This window comes from Hyalella azteca, unplaced genomic scaffold (genome assembly GCF_000764305.2).
Source record: "Hyalella azteca isolate HAZT.00-mixed unplaced genomic scaffold, Hazt_2.0.2 contig6976, whole genome shotgun sequence".
In the NCBI taxonomy this organism is placed as follows: Eukaryota; Metazoa; Arthropoda; class Malacostraca; order Amphipoda; family Hyalellidae; genus Hyalella; species Hyalella azteca.
Window position 1 is genome coordinate 405,134 of NW_025937115.1, and position 17,842 is coordinate 422,975.

The window sequence follows — 17,842 nt, forward strand, 5'->3', positions numbered from 1 at the left end:
AGGCTCTTTGTTTTGGTCTCGCAGCTACTCCGAAGAAAAGAAAACATCCCTGCGGGTCTGGCAAGTGTGCAATATTCTATAGCGAATCTGCAGCTTCTTTACTTACTCGGACTTCCTCGTCAGAATTCTTGTAGGAATTCTGGGGTTGAAATCGTCCGTGCAGGAAGCTAGTGTCTAGTTAGCATGAGCACATATAGTTCAACTGGTTATATGAGATTACTTTGAGCTCGTGATACTTGCTTGTAGACTTTTATTCATCAAGAATGTTAGGAGAAGGGAAACAATGCCGCCCTGTTGAGGCTAACAAGTGAAACAGGATTTTGCCTCTTGCTTCTGTAAAGACACTCACATTAACCGTTTATCTGTCAAGAAACCCATCGATTGGTTTCTTTGTTTACCTTCCTTGAACCCTGGAGGTAGATCTTTGCAGGTACTCGTTGCCAGAGTTTGTCCGTTACCATTTCTTGTTCCTCGTTACACTAGCGGCGCCTTATTATCAGTGTCTTCGACTCGTTATCAGTTCCCAGTTGTGACGAGCAGTTGAGTATTCTGGGCCACAGCCACTGACCTCCAGCTCTACTGCTGGCTCCGCGCAACGCTGGACAGAAGAAAATGTTGTTTGGTCATTGCCTTGGAAAGGAAGGTTTAGAGCGTCGTTACTTTGGTTGTTGTCTCCTAAGTGACAACACTCTTGCCCTGCCTTGACTTATTTGCTTGCTGAACTCTGCCTTCCTGGCGCGAGCTCAGTTGTGGTCAGCCTCAGCGAGCATTGCGAAGGATTGCATACTAGTGCATGCGGACCTCAGCAGCCGGTATTTTGACGGTTTTGTTCTTCTTAAAATGTTTTTCTCTAAATGCGAAAGAATTATATTTATTTGTAGTATTTGGAGTATGAGTATTCAACTAATGCTTGTCTTGACGTCGTGATCAAAGACAAGCATTTCTTGATCAACTGGAAATCAAATGGCATTTGCGATACTTTATTTTTAACAGTAGTCCGTTGCTCAGTTGAAGCGCTTGTGCGGATAATATAGCCAATTATTACCTCTCTCTGCCGCCTCATATATCAAGGAAAACATCAGAGCTGCTTTAAAAAACAAATGCACATTAGGCGGATGACCGAATACATCTTGGACAGAGACTCAGCTAGAGATCTGCCCGATGCAACTTAGTAACTAATAAGGCTAGTATTATATGTTTTATTTCAATAACCATTAATCTCCATTGCATCATTAAAAGCTCATCGGGATAGTATGGGATCTGTTGCATGATAGCATTTAATGTGAATTATTCGTTTAGCTGCGATGGTTATCGGCGCCATTGTTCTGGTGCTATTGCAGGCCCTCATTCACGGCTGTTGTTCAGACATCGCACTTATCAGCACAGGCTTGCCCTAGTGCCTCTTTGTCAAGAACCAGCTTCACATCATCACTGGCCGAGCGTCGGCCACTTGTTGGCCTCCTAATACACGCCTGTAATTTATAATAGGCTTTTGTGCGTTATTGGTGCTTCGTGTTAGCCGGCCGTTACCTGTGCTGCTCTTAGCCAGGCTTCGGGGGGTGTGCTTAGAGTGCCCAGTGTTGCCGGTCAAAGGGAATAATGCATTAACATCCTCTCCCGGTCGGGATAAGAGAAAGCACGGGATAATCTACGGATGAAAGTTTCGCTGAGACCCTTGTGGTTGCGTGTTTCTTCAGAAACGTATAAGGAACGAAATTATATTCTTGATACATACGTTACTTAAATGCATTCCTGTGCTTTGAACGCTTATTTGTGGTCGGCATGTCCGCCAATAGCCTTCGCCGTGATCAACTTACTTCTAGTGAATACTTTCACTGGCTAATATCACATCTGTCCGTTCACTTGATATCGAGGAATGTGCTGAAGAATGTATTTATCATTTACAATCATTAAGTATGAATCTGTATGGCCTTATGATTGAATATATTGTTAGGAGAAACAGTATGGTGATTCGTAGACAACAGGCGTGTGATTTCTGTTCATCAATTAGTGATAATGACTGGCCGATTTTAATTCACACACGCTTTCCATTCTCTTGTAAGATGTGTGTTATATAGGAATTTCAATGAGCTTTTTAGTTAATTTATTTTATTCGTGGTTATGTTACTCCCATATTATTCATTTTATCGCTTATTCTTAACTAAATAAATTCCATAAATACACTTTTTCGATGACCTTGAACGTTAGTTCCATAACTTCCATCCAATGTATTTCTGGATGTCAAAATACACTCACCGCGAACTTTAATTATTGTGCCCTCATAATTCCGCATAGAATCCCATGCTTCTCAGTTGGACAAAATCCTCCAAAGTGTATTCGTGTGCATGGCAGTGTGACGCGCTGAGCCGCAACGAGACCCCCCTCGACCTGGACGACTGCGAGTCCGTGAACAGCCTGGACTCCTGCTCGCTGGGGTCGTGCCTGAGCAGCTGTGATGGTACCAACCCGCGCTGTGACCCCAGCACCGGCAGGAAGCTTGTGTCCGGCATCGTCCACTGCGGCCACAACCACGACGGAGCACCGAGCTTCTACCTCACGCCTACACAGCGGGCCGCGAGAACCATCCGGGCTCTCAGGGTGAGTACCAGTGTAACCATCCGAGCTCTCAGGGTGAGTACCAGGGCAACCATCCGGACTCTCAGGATGAGTACCAGTGCAACTATCCGAGCCCTCAGGTTGAGTACCAGTGCAACCATCCGGGCTCTCAGGGTGAGTACCAGTGTTACCATCCGAGCCCTCAGGTTGAGTACCAGTGCAACCATCCGGGCTCTCAGGGTGAGTACTAGTGTAACCATCCGAGCCCTCAGGGTAAGCACCAGTGCAACCATCCGAGCCCTCAAAATAGGAGCGACAGAGACTGCATGCTTGACTGCTATGGTAAGCAATTAGCATATATGTCGTGATGAAGATGTTCTGTAGACGCTTAGTCTACGGATCAATGGCGCTGAATTTAACTAACACTGAAATTTGGTGCGTTCTGCTGAAGTGTCGCTGGTTATTTCAGCTATGCCATATGTTATTTCCGACTCAAGTAATCGTTTCTCAATATATTTTTTAGCCGGGTTACATTTTCATTTGTTGAATTTTCTTGCTATTGAAAATCAAATAATACAACTGCACGTATTCTAATTTAAGATAGAGCCTTTTATCGGCAAATCTCCGTACCTGAAGAGTGAATATTGAAATTTGGTTCCTTTTCTATGATATTAATATCTTTGTATTGATATAATTTGAAAAGCTAATGTTTGAAAATAAATTCGTTTTTTATCTGGATGTTAAATTATTAACAACATCTATGTTCATGAGTCTCAATGTTCTTTCACAAAAATTAATTCGACGTTCACTTCAAATTCTTTACGTTTTCTTGCCTAATCTAGCCAACTCCATCCCAACCTCGGTAGTCTCTGCGCAATCTCTCACCTTCAATAATTCTTGGCTAGTGGCCGCTAAGAAAGCTCTCCTGATATTCAAAAAGATGCCATCAATTTCGCCAGGGTGTCATTTTTTGGGAGGGTGTGGGTAGCTGCTCTTTAGGAGCTTGTCAGCCCAACGATCCGTCTTGCCGGATGCCTAACGACTCACTTGAGCTACCAGCTTTATCTGACGCACAGTTGAGTGCTGTAGGAACACAGCGGACAATTTTAAAATTCACGCAGTATGATATTAAAATTCATCGTAGGCAGCCAAACATATATCGGACATTCAAATTCCTTTGATAATTCACCAACCTATCTTGGACGCCGCCTTTTTCTATAGCTTATCAACTGACGAATGTATTTTAAATTGAAAATGATCTCGATAGATAACGGTATTGTCTATGTAAAATAACTCTTTGCTCGCGAAATAGCTTCCTACTCATGGATGTCTATTTTTGACGGTTTATCTACTCAACCTAAATACCACTTTTTTTCTATGATCCAAAAAGGGAAGTGATTAAATGCTTGTCTAAATTTTGCTCTTTTAATTTTAATTTTTTCAAATTGATAGATTTGTGTGAGTTAATATTTGTAATAGATTTTTCTCTTAGGAGAAATTGAACGAAACTTTACCTTTCACGATAGGGCGCGTCGATTTATGGGTTTGCGCTTCCTTAAAATGGCAAATATTAATAAAATATAATATAATAAAATAAAATATAATATAATATAATAAAACCATATTTCTCAGACAAGTAATCAACAGCGAATATAATATAATATAATATAATATAATATAATATAATATAATATATAATATAATATTTCACTGCTGAACCGATGCTTTTTAACACCTTTCGACCAGCGCTGCTGTTATTAATATTGTAATTAGATGGGCTGCGCGAAATGTATTCCTGAGTGGCATGCTGGCAGTGGGTGTAGCTTTTATCTGCCGTATTTCAATTGAAGCGCCGCCGTTAATTGGCGGTTTTGCATGCGGTGCGCAACGTTTCATGTATCAAAAGAGCCCCCGATATGTTTCATCACAGTCCTAGAATTCGATCTACTATTTGGAACATCGAAATGCAATTGCTAGTCGCTGCCGAACGCTTCGTCGCGTTAACATCCACAATACAAATGCAAAAATGATGTCGATGAGGTACGTTCTTCAGGTTGTGCGCACAGCTACAGTGCAGGATTTCTGTGATTTTTGTTGCATTTGGTAGTTATGAACTTTACTTCTAGGGCCAAAATATAAGGTTTTTGCAAAATTAAAATTAGGCATCAATAATTCGCCTAGTAACAAAACGGTGTAATATCATTTCAGTCATTCACTCGGCGATTTATATTGAGGATTGAACGTGTCTATAACCCACTTGCTCTTTTTTCATTGATAAATATCGTAAACCGTCAGCTAGATTGCGATATTTCTTAGGCGTGTGTTTATGGGAACTTATGCAAGCCACTGGATTGCATGAAAACACTATTTTCTTTACATTATTTTTGTTATTTGTTACCTATTTTAAATATTTTTTCAACCTACATTAAAATACCCTTTACAGGTAATTTAACTAATCTTATTGCTGTATTCTTCCGTTGCGGTACTTCCTCTCGTTACTATAATAAGCAATACGTTAATGATTCTTATTAATCATCGAAATATGTTGCGATTTATCTATTAATGGTAAGTTTACACGAGACACGATTTACCTTAAGAACTGCCAAAAATGTTATTTTATTTTTTTTTCAAATATTTGTATGCATCCTTGTTCTTTTGTTGTTCGTATAAGAAAATGAGATCTGATGCAGACGTAATTTTTAGTTCTTTGGCCGCTTCTTGAAACTAGACATATAAGTCAGTAAGCGTTGATGTAAGTTAGGTGGAACGCTGAAATTCTCGGCCGAACCATCGAACGGCTCGTTACCTGAATTTTATTCTGTTAATGATGCCAGGCTTCAACGGCTCTCCATAATGATGCACATTTGCCGGATTTATGGGGAGCTCGTCGCCGTTTATGACTCCTCGTCTCGGCTGACTGACAGCTCCAGTGTTCAGAGCTTCTGTCTCGGCACTGCAGTCTCTGGTCATTTCGCTCGCGTGGGCGAGTTCAGCCAAATATCAGAATTTGCTCAGCTTTTTGTTTAGATATGAAATTTACGTGCAAGTGATGGGAGAAGATGAACATTTGCTATATGATAACAGTTACCATTTATTCTTCAAGGGTGTTTGAAGCATCTAAAGGCTTCACTTATCTCTTATGTCATCTTACCATTTTTTAATAGAATTGCCATCCTCGGATTCGCGACTCTTGCGCCACACTGGGAAATTTAAGTTTTTAAAAATTTTTATTCGTCATGTTTTAAAGTGATGTTTTTTTAACGAAGGCAAAATTAAGCTTTCATCAGATTTGATTTTTATGTAGGTTTTGGTCACTATTCGCATACAGAGTTTCCTTTCCTAAAATGCAATGAATGCTAACATTACTCGGGAAAAGCTCTTATACTTCTACTGTGCTCGCTCCTCAAGCTCCATCATTTCATGATGGTCTCGACGTCTTTTGTGGTCGATGGTGGACCTGTCCCATAATTTTGTCATCGTTTCCTTGGACGCTTTTAAATTGTATACAATATTTGAATTTTGCTGACGATGCTTAAGCACTGACGTCTGGGCGCCCACTATATCAAAATGAAATAAAAATATGAACTGCCACTAAATTGTTTATTTTTATTTTGCTTAGTCGCTGACGTCGGTGCTACCGCCGTAGACAAACTTTACTTCACAACATAATGCACCGTTGTTTACCTGTTTACTTTTCACGGCTACTGCCGTATCCAAGCCTCTCTACGTCACAAGATTCACAAGATAATGCTGTGTTGTTTACCCGTTTACTATTTATGGCTGATGTGAATTTTTCGGTCAGTGGAGTCTTCGTTAAGCGTCTTACGACATTGGAAAGTCATTAGCGCACAATTTGAGCTTAACTCAACCGATTTTGGTTCCGCGGCCGAACAAACTTAAAACTTCCCGAAATGACCAAACTTTGAGAGTAAAAACCTTGAGTCCTTGATAGGATTTAAAAAAAAACTTGGTTAATTGCCCCTGTCATCATTTACTTTATTTAGAAATTGAAATCATATATAACATCATGGTCCGAACAATCTGCCATTCAAATTTCCTTTTTTTCTCAAATTTTATTCAACGACAGAGTTTGGCAATTTGCCATGGACATAGTTTCCCCTTGCTTAGGGTAATTAATAATCACTTCTTGATGTTTGTGATTACTCGTTGATGCGATGCAATGAATTGCCAAAGTTTACATCCCGCGTTGCGTATCAACAGAGTCGGCTGGGGGCGGCCGAGCGACAAGTCGCCGCCAAAGACGCGGAGATCGCCGCCCTTAACCGACAACTGGTGCAGCTGCGGCTCAGTGGCAGCCAGGTGAGGGGACAGGCGAGGGGACAGGTGAGGGGACGGGTGAGGGGACAGGTGAGGGGACGGACAGGTGAGGGGACAGGTGAGGGGACGGACAGGTGAGGGGACGGACAGGTGAGGGGACGGACAGGTGAGGGGACGGACAGGTGAGGGGACGGACAGGTGAGGGGACGGCCATAGTACCGCTTTGATCTGAGACATTTAGATTTTTTATGTATCAAGAAGATCTTTATTCTGAAAACTATTCGGCTTCTTTTTTCACCACATGGTTTTAACATCGATACTACCATGTTATAATACCAGCACGGCTCAGCGCTGATACCGCCATGTCGTTCTACTTGCAGTTATTATTTATTTTCTTCCCTCTTTAACTGCTAAGATTACTGACGACTCACGTCAAGCGTCAGTCACCGCTGCGTCAGTGGGATCGTCAGGAGCCGCTGGTGCAGCGACAGCGACGTCAGGAGATCAGCCATGCGTCAGCCCCGCTGATGACGCCAGCGAGCCTGAACTGCGCGCGCTGTGTCGTCAGCCGCAGCTGCCTGGTGAGAGCGAACTCGATTATTTTGTTTCAGGCTCTTGACTTAATTGCTGGGTTAGGAGTGAAATAAAGAGACCCAAGTTAACGTGGTGCACGTGGTGATGTTGAAGGGAGGTTCGTTAGAATTGCTGGGCTAGGAGTAAATATAAGGAGACCCAAGTTAACGTGATGCACGTGGAGATGTTGAAGAGAGGTACGTTAGAATTTATAGCGAAAACGATACAAGGTACAGTAGAAGGTTTCTGAGTGGAGTTGGTGTTCAAATGTACATGAAATGAAATGAGGAGTTGTGTAAATTGGCTCATATAAAATAAAAATTGTGATAACAGATGCTGACGAAGTAAACGTAAAAATAGGGAGCAGTTTACGGGATATGCGTGAAATAGCTCACGTTATTAGCTAATAGCTAGCTTAGCATTAAATATGTCTTGAGCTTCAGACGGACTCAGCTCGTTAAAGATGAGCAGGCGACCAAATTTGTGCCAACTTTGTTGTGCTGTCGCTGAAATGATGAGAAATAGATTGAGCTGTTGAAGAAATTCAGCACGACTCTGGAAAAGCTGTTGACGGAAGTGCATACCTAGCGAAATTGAGCTAGTTTCACTTGTCAGTTTTCCACTAGCTTTAACAAGTAAACATTTTTCACACGCATCATGTTGGGATTTGTGTTTCATTAAACGCCGCCTTTCTTCAAATATTGAGAAATTTTCAAATAAATCCATTCCGAATTCATTTGAAGCGCGGTTGTGTGGAGGAATTTAACTAATTCCCATTCCTTGAAAACGAGTGTTAACCTCGTCAAATCTATTCGTTAGTTGGTAGTATTCGGAAGTATGTGGTTTCTACCGAACGCCTAATTCAAACAGAATGAAAATTTTCGCACTTGTCGTACTTGAACCTAATTCAACAGAGAATTAGTTCCGAGGTTGGTGAAACTGTTGAAAACGCTCGGAAAGAAAAACTGTTGAAACTAAACGGTGACCTGTAGGCGAAATTTTAAACTTTGAATTAAATTTTATCACGGGTTAAGCTACTGTTAACAAAACCATTGGTAATTTACTGATCCACCATAAGAATCATTGCTGATCTAATTAACATGAGGTATGACCATGATGCCATCTATAGGTTTTTAGTCGTAACTGTATTGTCAGGAGACATCAGGGTGAGAGACATTGAGGGCATAGCTATTTAGCGACTTTTAAACGAAATAATTTTTGCAGGAGGGACGGCAGTGCTGCCATCCAGCGGGTCCCCAGGCTCCGTATCCTTGGCGGACACTACGGATTCCGCTGAACTTAACCGATCGTTAGCGGACAGTGGACATTACGACGACCTGACTTCCCCGGCCACCTCTGCGAGGGTGAGTGAGCCTCATGACCGCATTATCGGCTGCCAACTCTGTTTAAGTGTGTCGTATGGTCGTATTTTAGTCCAGTGAATTACAAGTTGGGGCTGGTAACGGGCGATTGCAAAAAACAATGTCTATTCATGAACTTTCCGTTTCGTAACTTTCGCTCAAGATTAAGGGCATTTTATCTAACTCATATGATCATAGTCAATTGAAACTATTCCGTTTGGAAAATTCAATTCAGTTTTTTAATCGATTATAATGGTAGTTTGTATTCCATTTTCTCTGTATTTGTCAAATATGTAGTCCTATTGTTAATTTTGGTGCGGTTGAATTTTAGGCGCAGTCCATCCGTCAACGGTTGAATTTTTTTAATTCATTCCAGGATCCGTTTGATAATTCGAGCGTGACGACCTTGCATGAGCTCAGCAAGACGTCACCTATTAAAAAGTCTTCGACAAACCCAAAGTCTGACGTCATCAACGACGAATCAACGCCCAGAAGCGACGGCCACCGCGTCGGCTCCTTGACAAACTCCGGCGACGAGCGCGACGTTGGCGACAACGAAGTCAGCGACACCGACGATGAAATCGACGATGACGAAGAAGTGGAAGACGAACTCGACGAAGAGGAAGAGGACGATGAAGAATGGAGAGCCAGGATTGAATCAGACGTGGAAAAGCGGCTTCGTGTTGAGCACGAGCGCGAGGTGGAGCGTCTCAAGCAGGACCACATGGCCGATTTCCAGGAGCTTAAGGAGCGCCACAATGACAAGGTCGAGACGCTCCTCTGCAAGCTCAGCGACGCCAACCTCAGGTGAGTCAAGGACGGGAGTCGTTGGCAAAGGGTACAGACCAGCAGCGTGAAGTTGCATCAGTAACAAGAGGTGAAGGTGGTATCAATATCAAGGGGTGAAGGGACAGCAGTATCAAGGGGTGAAGAGGCGCCAGTTCCAAATAGCAAATAATGGAGAGAATGAAAAACAGTTATTGCTTTAGACCTTGAGTTGGCAATGTGACGATCTTGTTAGTGAGATAATTCTGGTGCAACCTCACAAAACTGCTCTTAACTGGTAAGGAGTCTCTGAATTCCAACAATTTAAAGCTCGCATCGGTAAGAACACTCACCTATAACTCTAGGATTTGATGCCTTGAGAATTCATCTATAAAGGCAGTTCTCCTCCAACGGGAGTACATGTATTCCCACAATGTACAGCTGAGTTTGTTGAGAGCCCTGACCCGTGTCCCCAGGTACTTTGAGCTGCGTCCCCAGCTGGACCTCTGCCAGGCGCGGGCGCAGCAGCTGGAGGGGGAGCTGGAGCGCGCTAAGGACGACCTGGCCGAGTCGGAGCGGCGGCACCAGAACACCTACCTGCAGATGTTCCTCAAGGGACAGCAGGCGGCGCGACTCCAGCATGAGAGCGAGGTGGACGGAGGGAGGGTTACATTCTCGACACGATGATCATTAAATAAAATCTCATAGTAACACTCATTGCAACACTTGAACCGATCAATTTATCTTCTGTGCCCTGTATTATTATGTTTTGTAATGATCATTAATTTTTCTAATTTATAAATGCGTAAAAACGGCATGGTGAAATTTTTAACTCCACATCAGCCTCAATATTTGATTGGCTGATACTTCGCACACTTTATCCTTTAATATATATTAATTGCTGAATTATTGCCCGCAGTGCACGAGCAGCGGTTCGAGGGACTCAGGACCTCCTGAGGGCGTCGAGGGCACCGTCAAGGGCCTCATGAGGGAGCTGGCGCATGCGCAGGATGAGCTACGCAAGCTTAAGGTGCGCCAAAGAATTCATTTCCCTGTTTTTCACACGCTAAAAGCACGGTAATTCAAGTTACCTATTATAACTCTCATTTACTTGGTTCGCGCCATTGCGGAAAAAATTTCGAATTTTGTGTTGGATTGTTGCGTTTCAACTGTCAGGTATTAACGTTAGAAATATAATCTACATCGGCTATAGAGGCTAGATCTTAATGACACAGTATGAAATTATTACATGACCTCAAACTTTCGACGCTAAGAGGCGTGAAGTCCAACCAAAAGCGTGAACTTGTACACTCTTGACTTTGAGTAAAACCTCATCACTTCATTTGTATCACGAAGAGACTGAACAATTGGTCAATAAATTGTCATGTAGCTAAAGCATCGCCATCTCCAGGCACAGAAAGCAGAAGCGAGGAAGGTTATCCCTACTGAAGAAGTTATGGACGAGCCTCACGATAACAGAGCCCTCCGTAACAACATCGATCCTTGCAACAACATCGATCCTCGAAACAACATCGATCCCCGCAACAACATCGATCCTGGTGTGACGTTGCAATTTCTCAAGTCCGCTATCTATTACTTTTTAACTGATAAAGACAATGCCAAAGGTCACCTAAGGGCCATCGTTAGCATTCTTGGCTTCAATGAGGCTGAGAAGTACGCGATAGTTCAAATGGTCAAAGTTTAGTGACGTCCTGCGAGTCGTTCACGTCGTCTCCTGGAATTTCTCTTTGAACCTTAAATTATTAGTTAATATTAACTTTCCTCTTCTTTGAGTCTAGTTTATTGCGTGTAATCAGTGCGAGTTTTGTGCTTCTTGTATACAACGGAAATGTCTTTGGTATTGGGTTTTGTTATTATTTTTTTAGAACGAAAAGATATTCTTTGTAGATAGTTGACTGCAAACAGTTTTATTTAGACTGTACATAGCCTCCGAAAAGGTTTTCAATTTTTTTTCTTGTAACCAAATTCTGAAAGACGTATCAGTTTCGCCACGGATACATTACAGTGGCAATGCTGCGATCGCAGCCTAACCAGCCATGACATACTTTTTGAGATGAATTATTTCTTAGCTTTAACCTATCGTATAATTTTTCTAACTTACAATGGTGCAATGCAAATACTCGAGTTGTGCAACTGTAAGGTATCCTCAACGAAAGGCAGCTCTACAGCGTAATCATTCACTCCTTAATGTTAACCTCCTTGGCATCTGTTCATTTTTTAACGCTGATAATAAAACAGGCACGACGGTTAGGTTAGGTTAGGTTAGGCCAGAGCCCTTGTCTTTTCTGGCAGTTTGAATTGGTCTACCCAGGATGTATATTCCTGACTGTACTTAATGTTATATCTATCATTCCATCACCGCATGTAGCTATTCTTGAATTATTCTTGTGATGCGAGATGATCTTTATTGAATTTTCGTTAACTTTTTCATATCACACTTTTCCTTCGAGGACTTGCAATTTCATGCAATTTTCCTTCGTCCAATTTGCACGAGGACTTCAGTGTTGACTTTATAGTGAATTCTATCGTAATTTTATCCAATTAATGAGAATAGTTTTACAGCGTTGTGCGTTGAGTTGTTACGTTTTTGTTTTCTCTGTTCCTATTAGACATGTAATTGGATACGCGTTATTATGGTTATCTCTATAGTCGTAAACTTTACAGATCATGGCAGGAGACCAAGATTATTAATTATTCTGCGACACGAAGAAGCTTGTGAACTTTACTCGCGTTTATCAACGACGAGTGTTGCTCATATCGTGTCGCAGCATTATAATGTGTCAAAATTACATATATCATAAGCTTATCTATAGCCACTATTTTTGAACTCGCTTCGCTCTCGACACTAACGGAGAACACAAAATCATATCAGTGTCTGCCGCTTTGAATGCTTCGAAGACGATATTTTTCTACGATCGATCAATAATTGCTATGCCAATAATCGAGCTTGAGAAGATCATCTAAATTTAAGGATCTTTCAAAATATAAGCTCTTGTTCAACCTCTACAGCTTGCGAGGGATCTTCACGCCATCGCGACTATTGGTTTTAATTACAAACACATTATCATGTTGTTCTATGCACTGAAGTGTCCTGCTGGTACGAAACTTGCAGAAATATTGTCCGCTTGAAGCTTAAAAAATTTGTTTGAAGGCGCATAAATTTCTTATTTTATAACGATCACTAATTGTGTATTGTTTGCCAGTCCTAAACTTGATCGGATTCATCTCCAATTCCTTCCCACTTTTTTGAGTAATTTTTTTCATATTAAAATGTTCTGTTCTGATGACTACAGGAAAATCAACGTTTAACGTGAGTAAAAAAAGATTTATTTGTCGTCTCCTGGTCGGTTTGCGAGATCAAGTTACATTGAAATAATTCATCTTAAATTCTGTATCTTTATTCGTAATCTGATGGCTGAGTATGAAGCAATTGTTTTGCTTTTATTGTATGGGAAAAAGTTTGTGTGAATTTAGTTTTTGAAGTAAAGAATATCACGTCTTGTAATGGAAGACATTGCGTTGCAATTATTGTTGTCGAACCGATAAAATTCAAGTCGACTACTTAATTTCGTCGCAGGCCTAGAAACTTTCACCGCCATGGCGTCCGTCCTTGTCACGAGTCGGTAACGAGGTCTCGTCACTTTGAATTTTCCTAGAATTGTTTGGTTTGATTTATATTATAATTTCTCTAAAGAATACAATTAAAATCTCAGTGTGTCAGTGGCACCGCATACTTTTTTGCCATTTTTGGGACTCGGGTATTCTATATCTCATTTGCTTCGAGAAACTTGACCTGCAATGTGGTTCGTTTCGCTCAATTTTGCGTTGTGTTGCCGAACATTGCTCTCGAACATGGAGCCGTAAATGGCCATCTTTTAAGACAGTTTCTCACTAGTCCGTGCAAATAGCTCGTAGATAATTAGGTTCTATGTTAACTAGTTACTAGCCTAACGTTTTCATCTTAGATGCCTTAGCTAATCGATCCTTGAAATTGAATTTAAACTTTGCGATTCTTATCGTAATTATTCTGCTCCGTCGTCCTGATAATTCCTGCGTTTTACTTATGCATTATCCTCGTACATGGTATCCCTACTAGCTTGTTTCTACCAGATCAGAATTTTATATCGTTTCAGAAAATTTTATTTATTATTACCACGAAGCCTCCTGAGCGAAAGTGTAACCCGCTGAACCCTATAGGATCATGAACGCGATAGTCCACCATTCCCCCAGAGAGATCCCCGAGTTCTACATACGAATAAAATTATACTTACCATAAACTTACATGAATTACATAATGAATGTGTATTATTGAAATCATTGGATGAAGTGAATCGTATGTCTTTTATTGCGCCGTGAACTTGATGTCCATCCAAGCTTCAAAGGGTTTTTGCTCAATGCTCGTCAATAGCCGCCGTTCCAACGTTAATGATTGCTCTGCATTTACACCTGGTAACTTCTAAATATTCTGTAGAGATTTATTATTCCAACCTATCTGATCGCATTCAACGTTCTTGTGTATCGTTCATGTCAATAATTGCTCCAAGTTACTTATTTTTGATAACGCTAAGCCTGTTTTGCTTCACTGTCGTTTGGCGACTTTGCATTCCTTTATCATTTGCCTGTGGGGCTCCGATGTGTTGCAACAAATAAAAAAAACACACCTAGTTTCACAGAATTCTTCCTGGTGACAACAGGGGATTAATATTCCGGATTTATGAACATGAATTGATTACTAGACTTTTGCTTTATCTTTTCAGTCGTCTGTTTTTTTTTCAAACGTAGTTTCTACGATATTTTTCTTTTACTGCATCCTACCATTGCCCTCAATTTTATAATATAGCTTCGGGGGAACGTTGGAGTCATACTTATTTAACTATTGGGAATATTTGCTAGAGTTCTTTAATTATGCAAATACATCTTTGTTTCAATTCTCAGCCGAACTTATCAATGTTCGGGAACTCAGAGGCGTGATTTGCTCATGAATTCAAAGGTTACAAAATAGTACCAACGACATCTTAAATCCTGCAGCTAGCCCCAATTCAAGTTTTATTATTAACTTTTAGACAGAAACAAAATTTTGAAAAAAAAAAATTTCCAATCAATCGTTAGAGCTTAAAATCGTCGTAACGTTTTTAAGTATATGGCGTCCTCGTAGTTGAGTGTTCCAGGTAGTTGTGTAGTCGATGGTTAGGTTCTGTGATGTCGTTGTGATGATTATCTGGTAGGAAACTCATTAAAAAGAATAAACTGTAGCATTTCTCTTCTTTTGTAACGTGTTTTATTCTCCGTTGCAAAATTTTCCCATTTACAGGCGTCAGACATTGAGCATTGTGCTACTCAAGCGCGCACGTTTTACGATGCCAGGGAATTAATTTTGTAATTTATAGGTTGAATTAGATTAACACTGTCAGATGAAGAGGTATTATTGCTGCCAAGTACAAGCCAAGCAATCCGAACACAAGGCCATGACATCCACTATATACTAATTTTTATCGAGGCGAATATTATCAGAATTAGAGAAAATAAAAAGGAAAGTACCTTGATCCTACGTCCTGGGATAAAATGAAGGTATTATTTTTATAGAGATTTTTCAATTATAAACGTCGAAAATATTAATGTCGCAATTGACCGAAATGCACTGCATTGCAGGCGATGAAACTACAAGACAACGATCGTTCGAATGGCCACCACTAGAATTTAACCATCTTAGAAAATCTTTGGATAATCTCAGATAGAAATCGCAGTGCGCTTTAAAGTCTTAACTGATTTATTGGCCGCATTCATGAAACTGATTTGGAAACCTTACAACACCAATTTAATAGAGACATGAGGGGGTAGACTATTGAACAATCTACCTTGATTTTAATAGTTTTGTGAATTTTATCGTTATTCAAATAAATTCTTTGGGTCCATGTCATCAGTTATTTTTCTTTTCGAACGAAAAAAATGTTAAAAGCATTTCGTTTATAGAAACTTGTGTAAAGTTTAAGTAGCAACACTAATATTGTAGGCGTTGCAGAACGTCAAGTGCATTACTTGAAATGTGACTCAAAAGAGCTTGTAAAAAATTGAAACCGTCAAACAACAGCATTTACAATAGCAATGGCACTTAAGATGTAAAAATGTTACTAATACTAGTACCTCAGGATACCACTTGGTGTTTTTGAAACGCGTCTTAAATGACGCGTGAGAATAATTAAATATTGTTTGTCTCCTGATAACATATATACTATGAGATGGATAAGATATGCAAACATGGGCAAAGCATGACAGGATAGCAGGGACGTGGATGATAGCGGCTGACAAACATGTTTGCGTAGTATGGACATATTAGTTAGGGGACAGTTACCCTGAGCTTCGGTTGACGTTGCAGTGCCAATTAACCTTCAATGGCTTCTTTACAAGATTAACATTAATACAAATTAATTTTCATCAAAGATATCAAATTATAATATATGCAGAGGAGCTGCAATGCTTACAGGTAACTTGAACTAAAAGAAAAATGAGAGGCGTGAAGCTAAAAAAAATTTCAAGGAGTCTTCTATAAAAGTTTTCTTTGAACGGTAGAAAATACTTGTGGACTAATTTCATGGAGTACTATTATATGCTAAGTCGTGTCCATATAAACTGGATTCATGTATTTCTTGAACGCACTAACATAAACAGAAAATGGTAAAACTTAAGCTACTATTCCGAATGCATAACGATTTGGTGTCATTTACGAATGAAATACATTTGCGCAATGCGTAAAGGTAATTTGTTGTCAATATTGACGCTGAGTGAGCCTGAGTCGTGGGCACTCATGACCATGAGTCCATGACGGACGGACCCGAGTGATTGAACCCTTTTTTTAGGGTGTGTAAAAATTACTAAATGATTATAAATCTCCAGCAGAGCGCATATAAAATAATCGATGATAGAAAGCTACATTGGTTATTCCTGTTACCATACGCTTTTTTAATAGTCACCAATTCAGATTGACATTATTTTAATGTCAAAATCTTGGTAATCTTCCAATGGTGAGCGAAAAATTTTACTGCTTAATTTCTGCAAAAATGTCGAGCTTAGACATTTTTAGACCTATCCAGTTTGATATCGCCGAGGCATCGCCGAAACATTCACATCAATCTAATCTCAAATAAAATAAAATTTGCCGTCATCTATATGTCACAGGTTGTAAATTAACTACAAACTATGATATTTGATTTTGAGCTCTTTATATTAAGCTCTACCTGAGGATCGGGTTCTTTGTTGACTAAGGTAGTGAGGGATAAGTAAGACACATCAGTCCAGATAACGTATCTTGTATACGGGGCGGTAATACAGAGTTGCGATACAGAGGTATAAGTTACGGCATCGACCGCAGGTCAAGTGAATTGGCCCCGGACATATACCGACGTCGATTATACCGGAAATCTTTCGTGGTGGTATATGTACAGCTGGCATGATTTAGAACACGTTTTATTTTTGTTGCCATGAAACCATGTCACGAGGTTGACTGTAGAGCAATTTTAAGATCAACCTGTAAACGTGAAATATATCCTTTTGGCCGTAACTCATTTGAAGCGATTTCAAACAAAAAAATTAACGATTACGTATGAATGTATTTTTTTTAGGAAAATACACAGAATACAGTAGTCAGCTTGACAACACAATTAGGAAATTCCCATATAAACGAAATTCGCTGAAAAAAATTATTCTTAAAATTTTAAAGGAAACTTTAATTCTTCCCTTAAAAGGAACAATGAAACAAGTAACCGGAAGATGGACAATCAAACTCTAGAATAAATATAAATAGCTTGACTGCTCTTACCATTAGACTTGAAAAATATAATATTATAGTGTTCGAGAATCACTTCCAGCAGATTGAAAAGCTTGTAATATGACTTTTTTTGCTAGATTTACCTGTTTATCAGCACCTCACCGCTAAAATATTCTGACAACATCGAAAAAGATAATAAGACAGCCCTTCAGATATGGTCGTATGAATTTTAAGACCAGGCGTTAGGTCATTCTGCAACTTTTACAGATACGATACTAGTGTCACACAAGTATTTTTTAATGCAAGTCACTTAGTACGGTCCAAATATCAAGCTTCGGTGTTGCATTGATGTTTGACATTGAAAATTGTTTAAACGGTAAACATATTTTAAACAAACCAGTCATCTATACTTCATATTTTGTTGAGTTTAGACGTTTTTTCGGGGCAGGTTATGCTGACATATTTTTTATCAGAAGGTTTTGTTGAGCCGAGTCTCCTCGCCCTAGGGTTGTCGCCCATGACAGGT

At 40.1% G+C, this 17,842-nt stretch overlaps 1 protein-coding gene across 2 annotated transcripts in view; it reads left to right on the plus strand.

The window, feature by feature from the left end:
• LOC108672806 (protein quick-to-court) overlaps positions 1–14,822 on the plus strand; it is a 96,564-nt gene extending 81,742 nt beyond the window's left edge. For both annotated transcript variants that reach the window (XM_018160553.1, XM_047881079.1), the window contains 8 exons: positions 2,353–2,598; positions 6,778–6,876; positions 7,250–7,415; positions 8,632–8,771; positions 9,145–9,575; positions 10,010–10,184; positions 10,453–10,563; positions 10,945–14,822. In XM_018160553.1, coding sequence (XP_018016042.1) covers positions 2,353–2,598; positions 6,778–6,876; positions 7,250–7,415; positions 8,632–8,771; positions 9,145–9,575; positions 10,010–10,184; positions 10,453–10,563; positions 10,945–11,238 — 1,662 coding nt within the window. In that variant the 3' untranslated portion in view covers positions 11,239–14,822. The remainder of the gene's footprint in view (positions 1–2,352; positions 2,599–6,777; positions 6,877–7,249; positions 7,416–8,631; positions 8,772–9,144; positions 9,576–10,009; positions 10,185–10,452; positions 10,564–10,944) is intronic.
• The last annotated feature ends 3,020 nt before the right edge of the window (positions 14,823–17,842 follow it).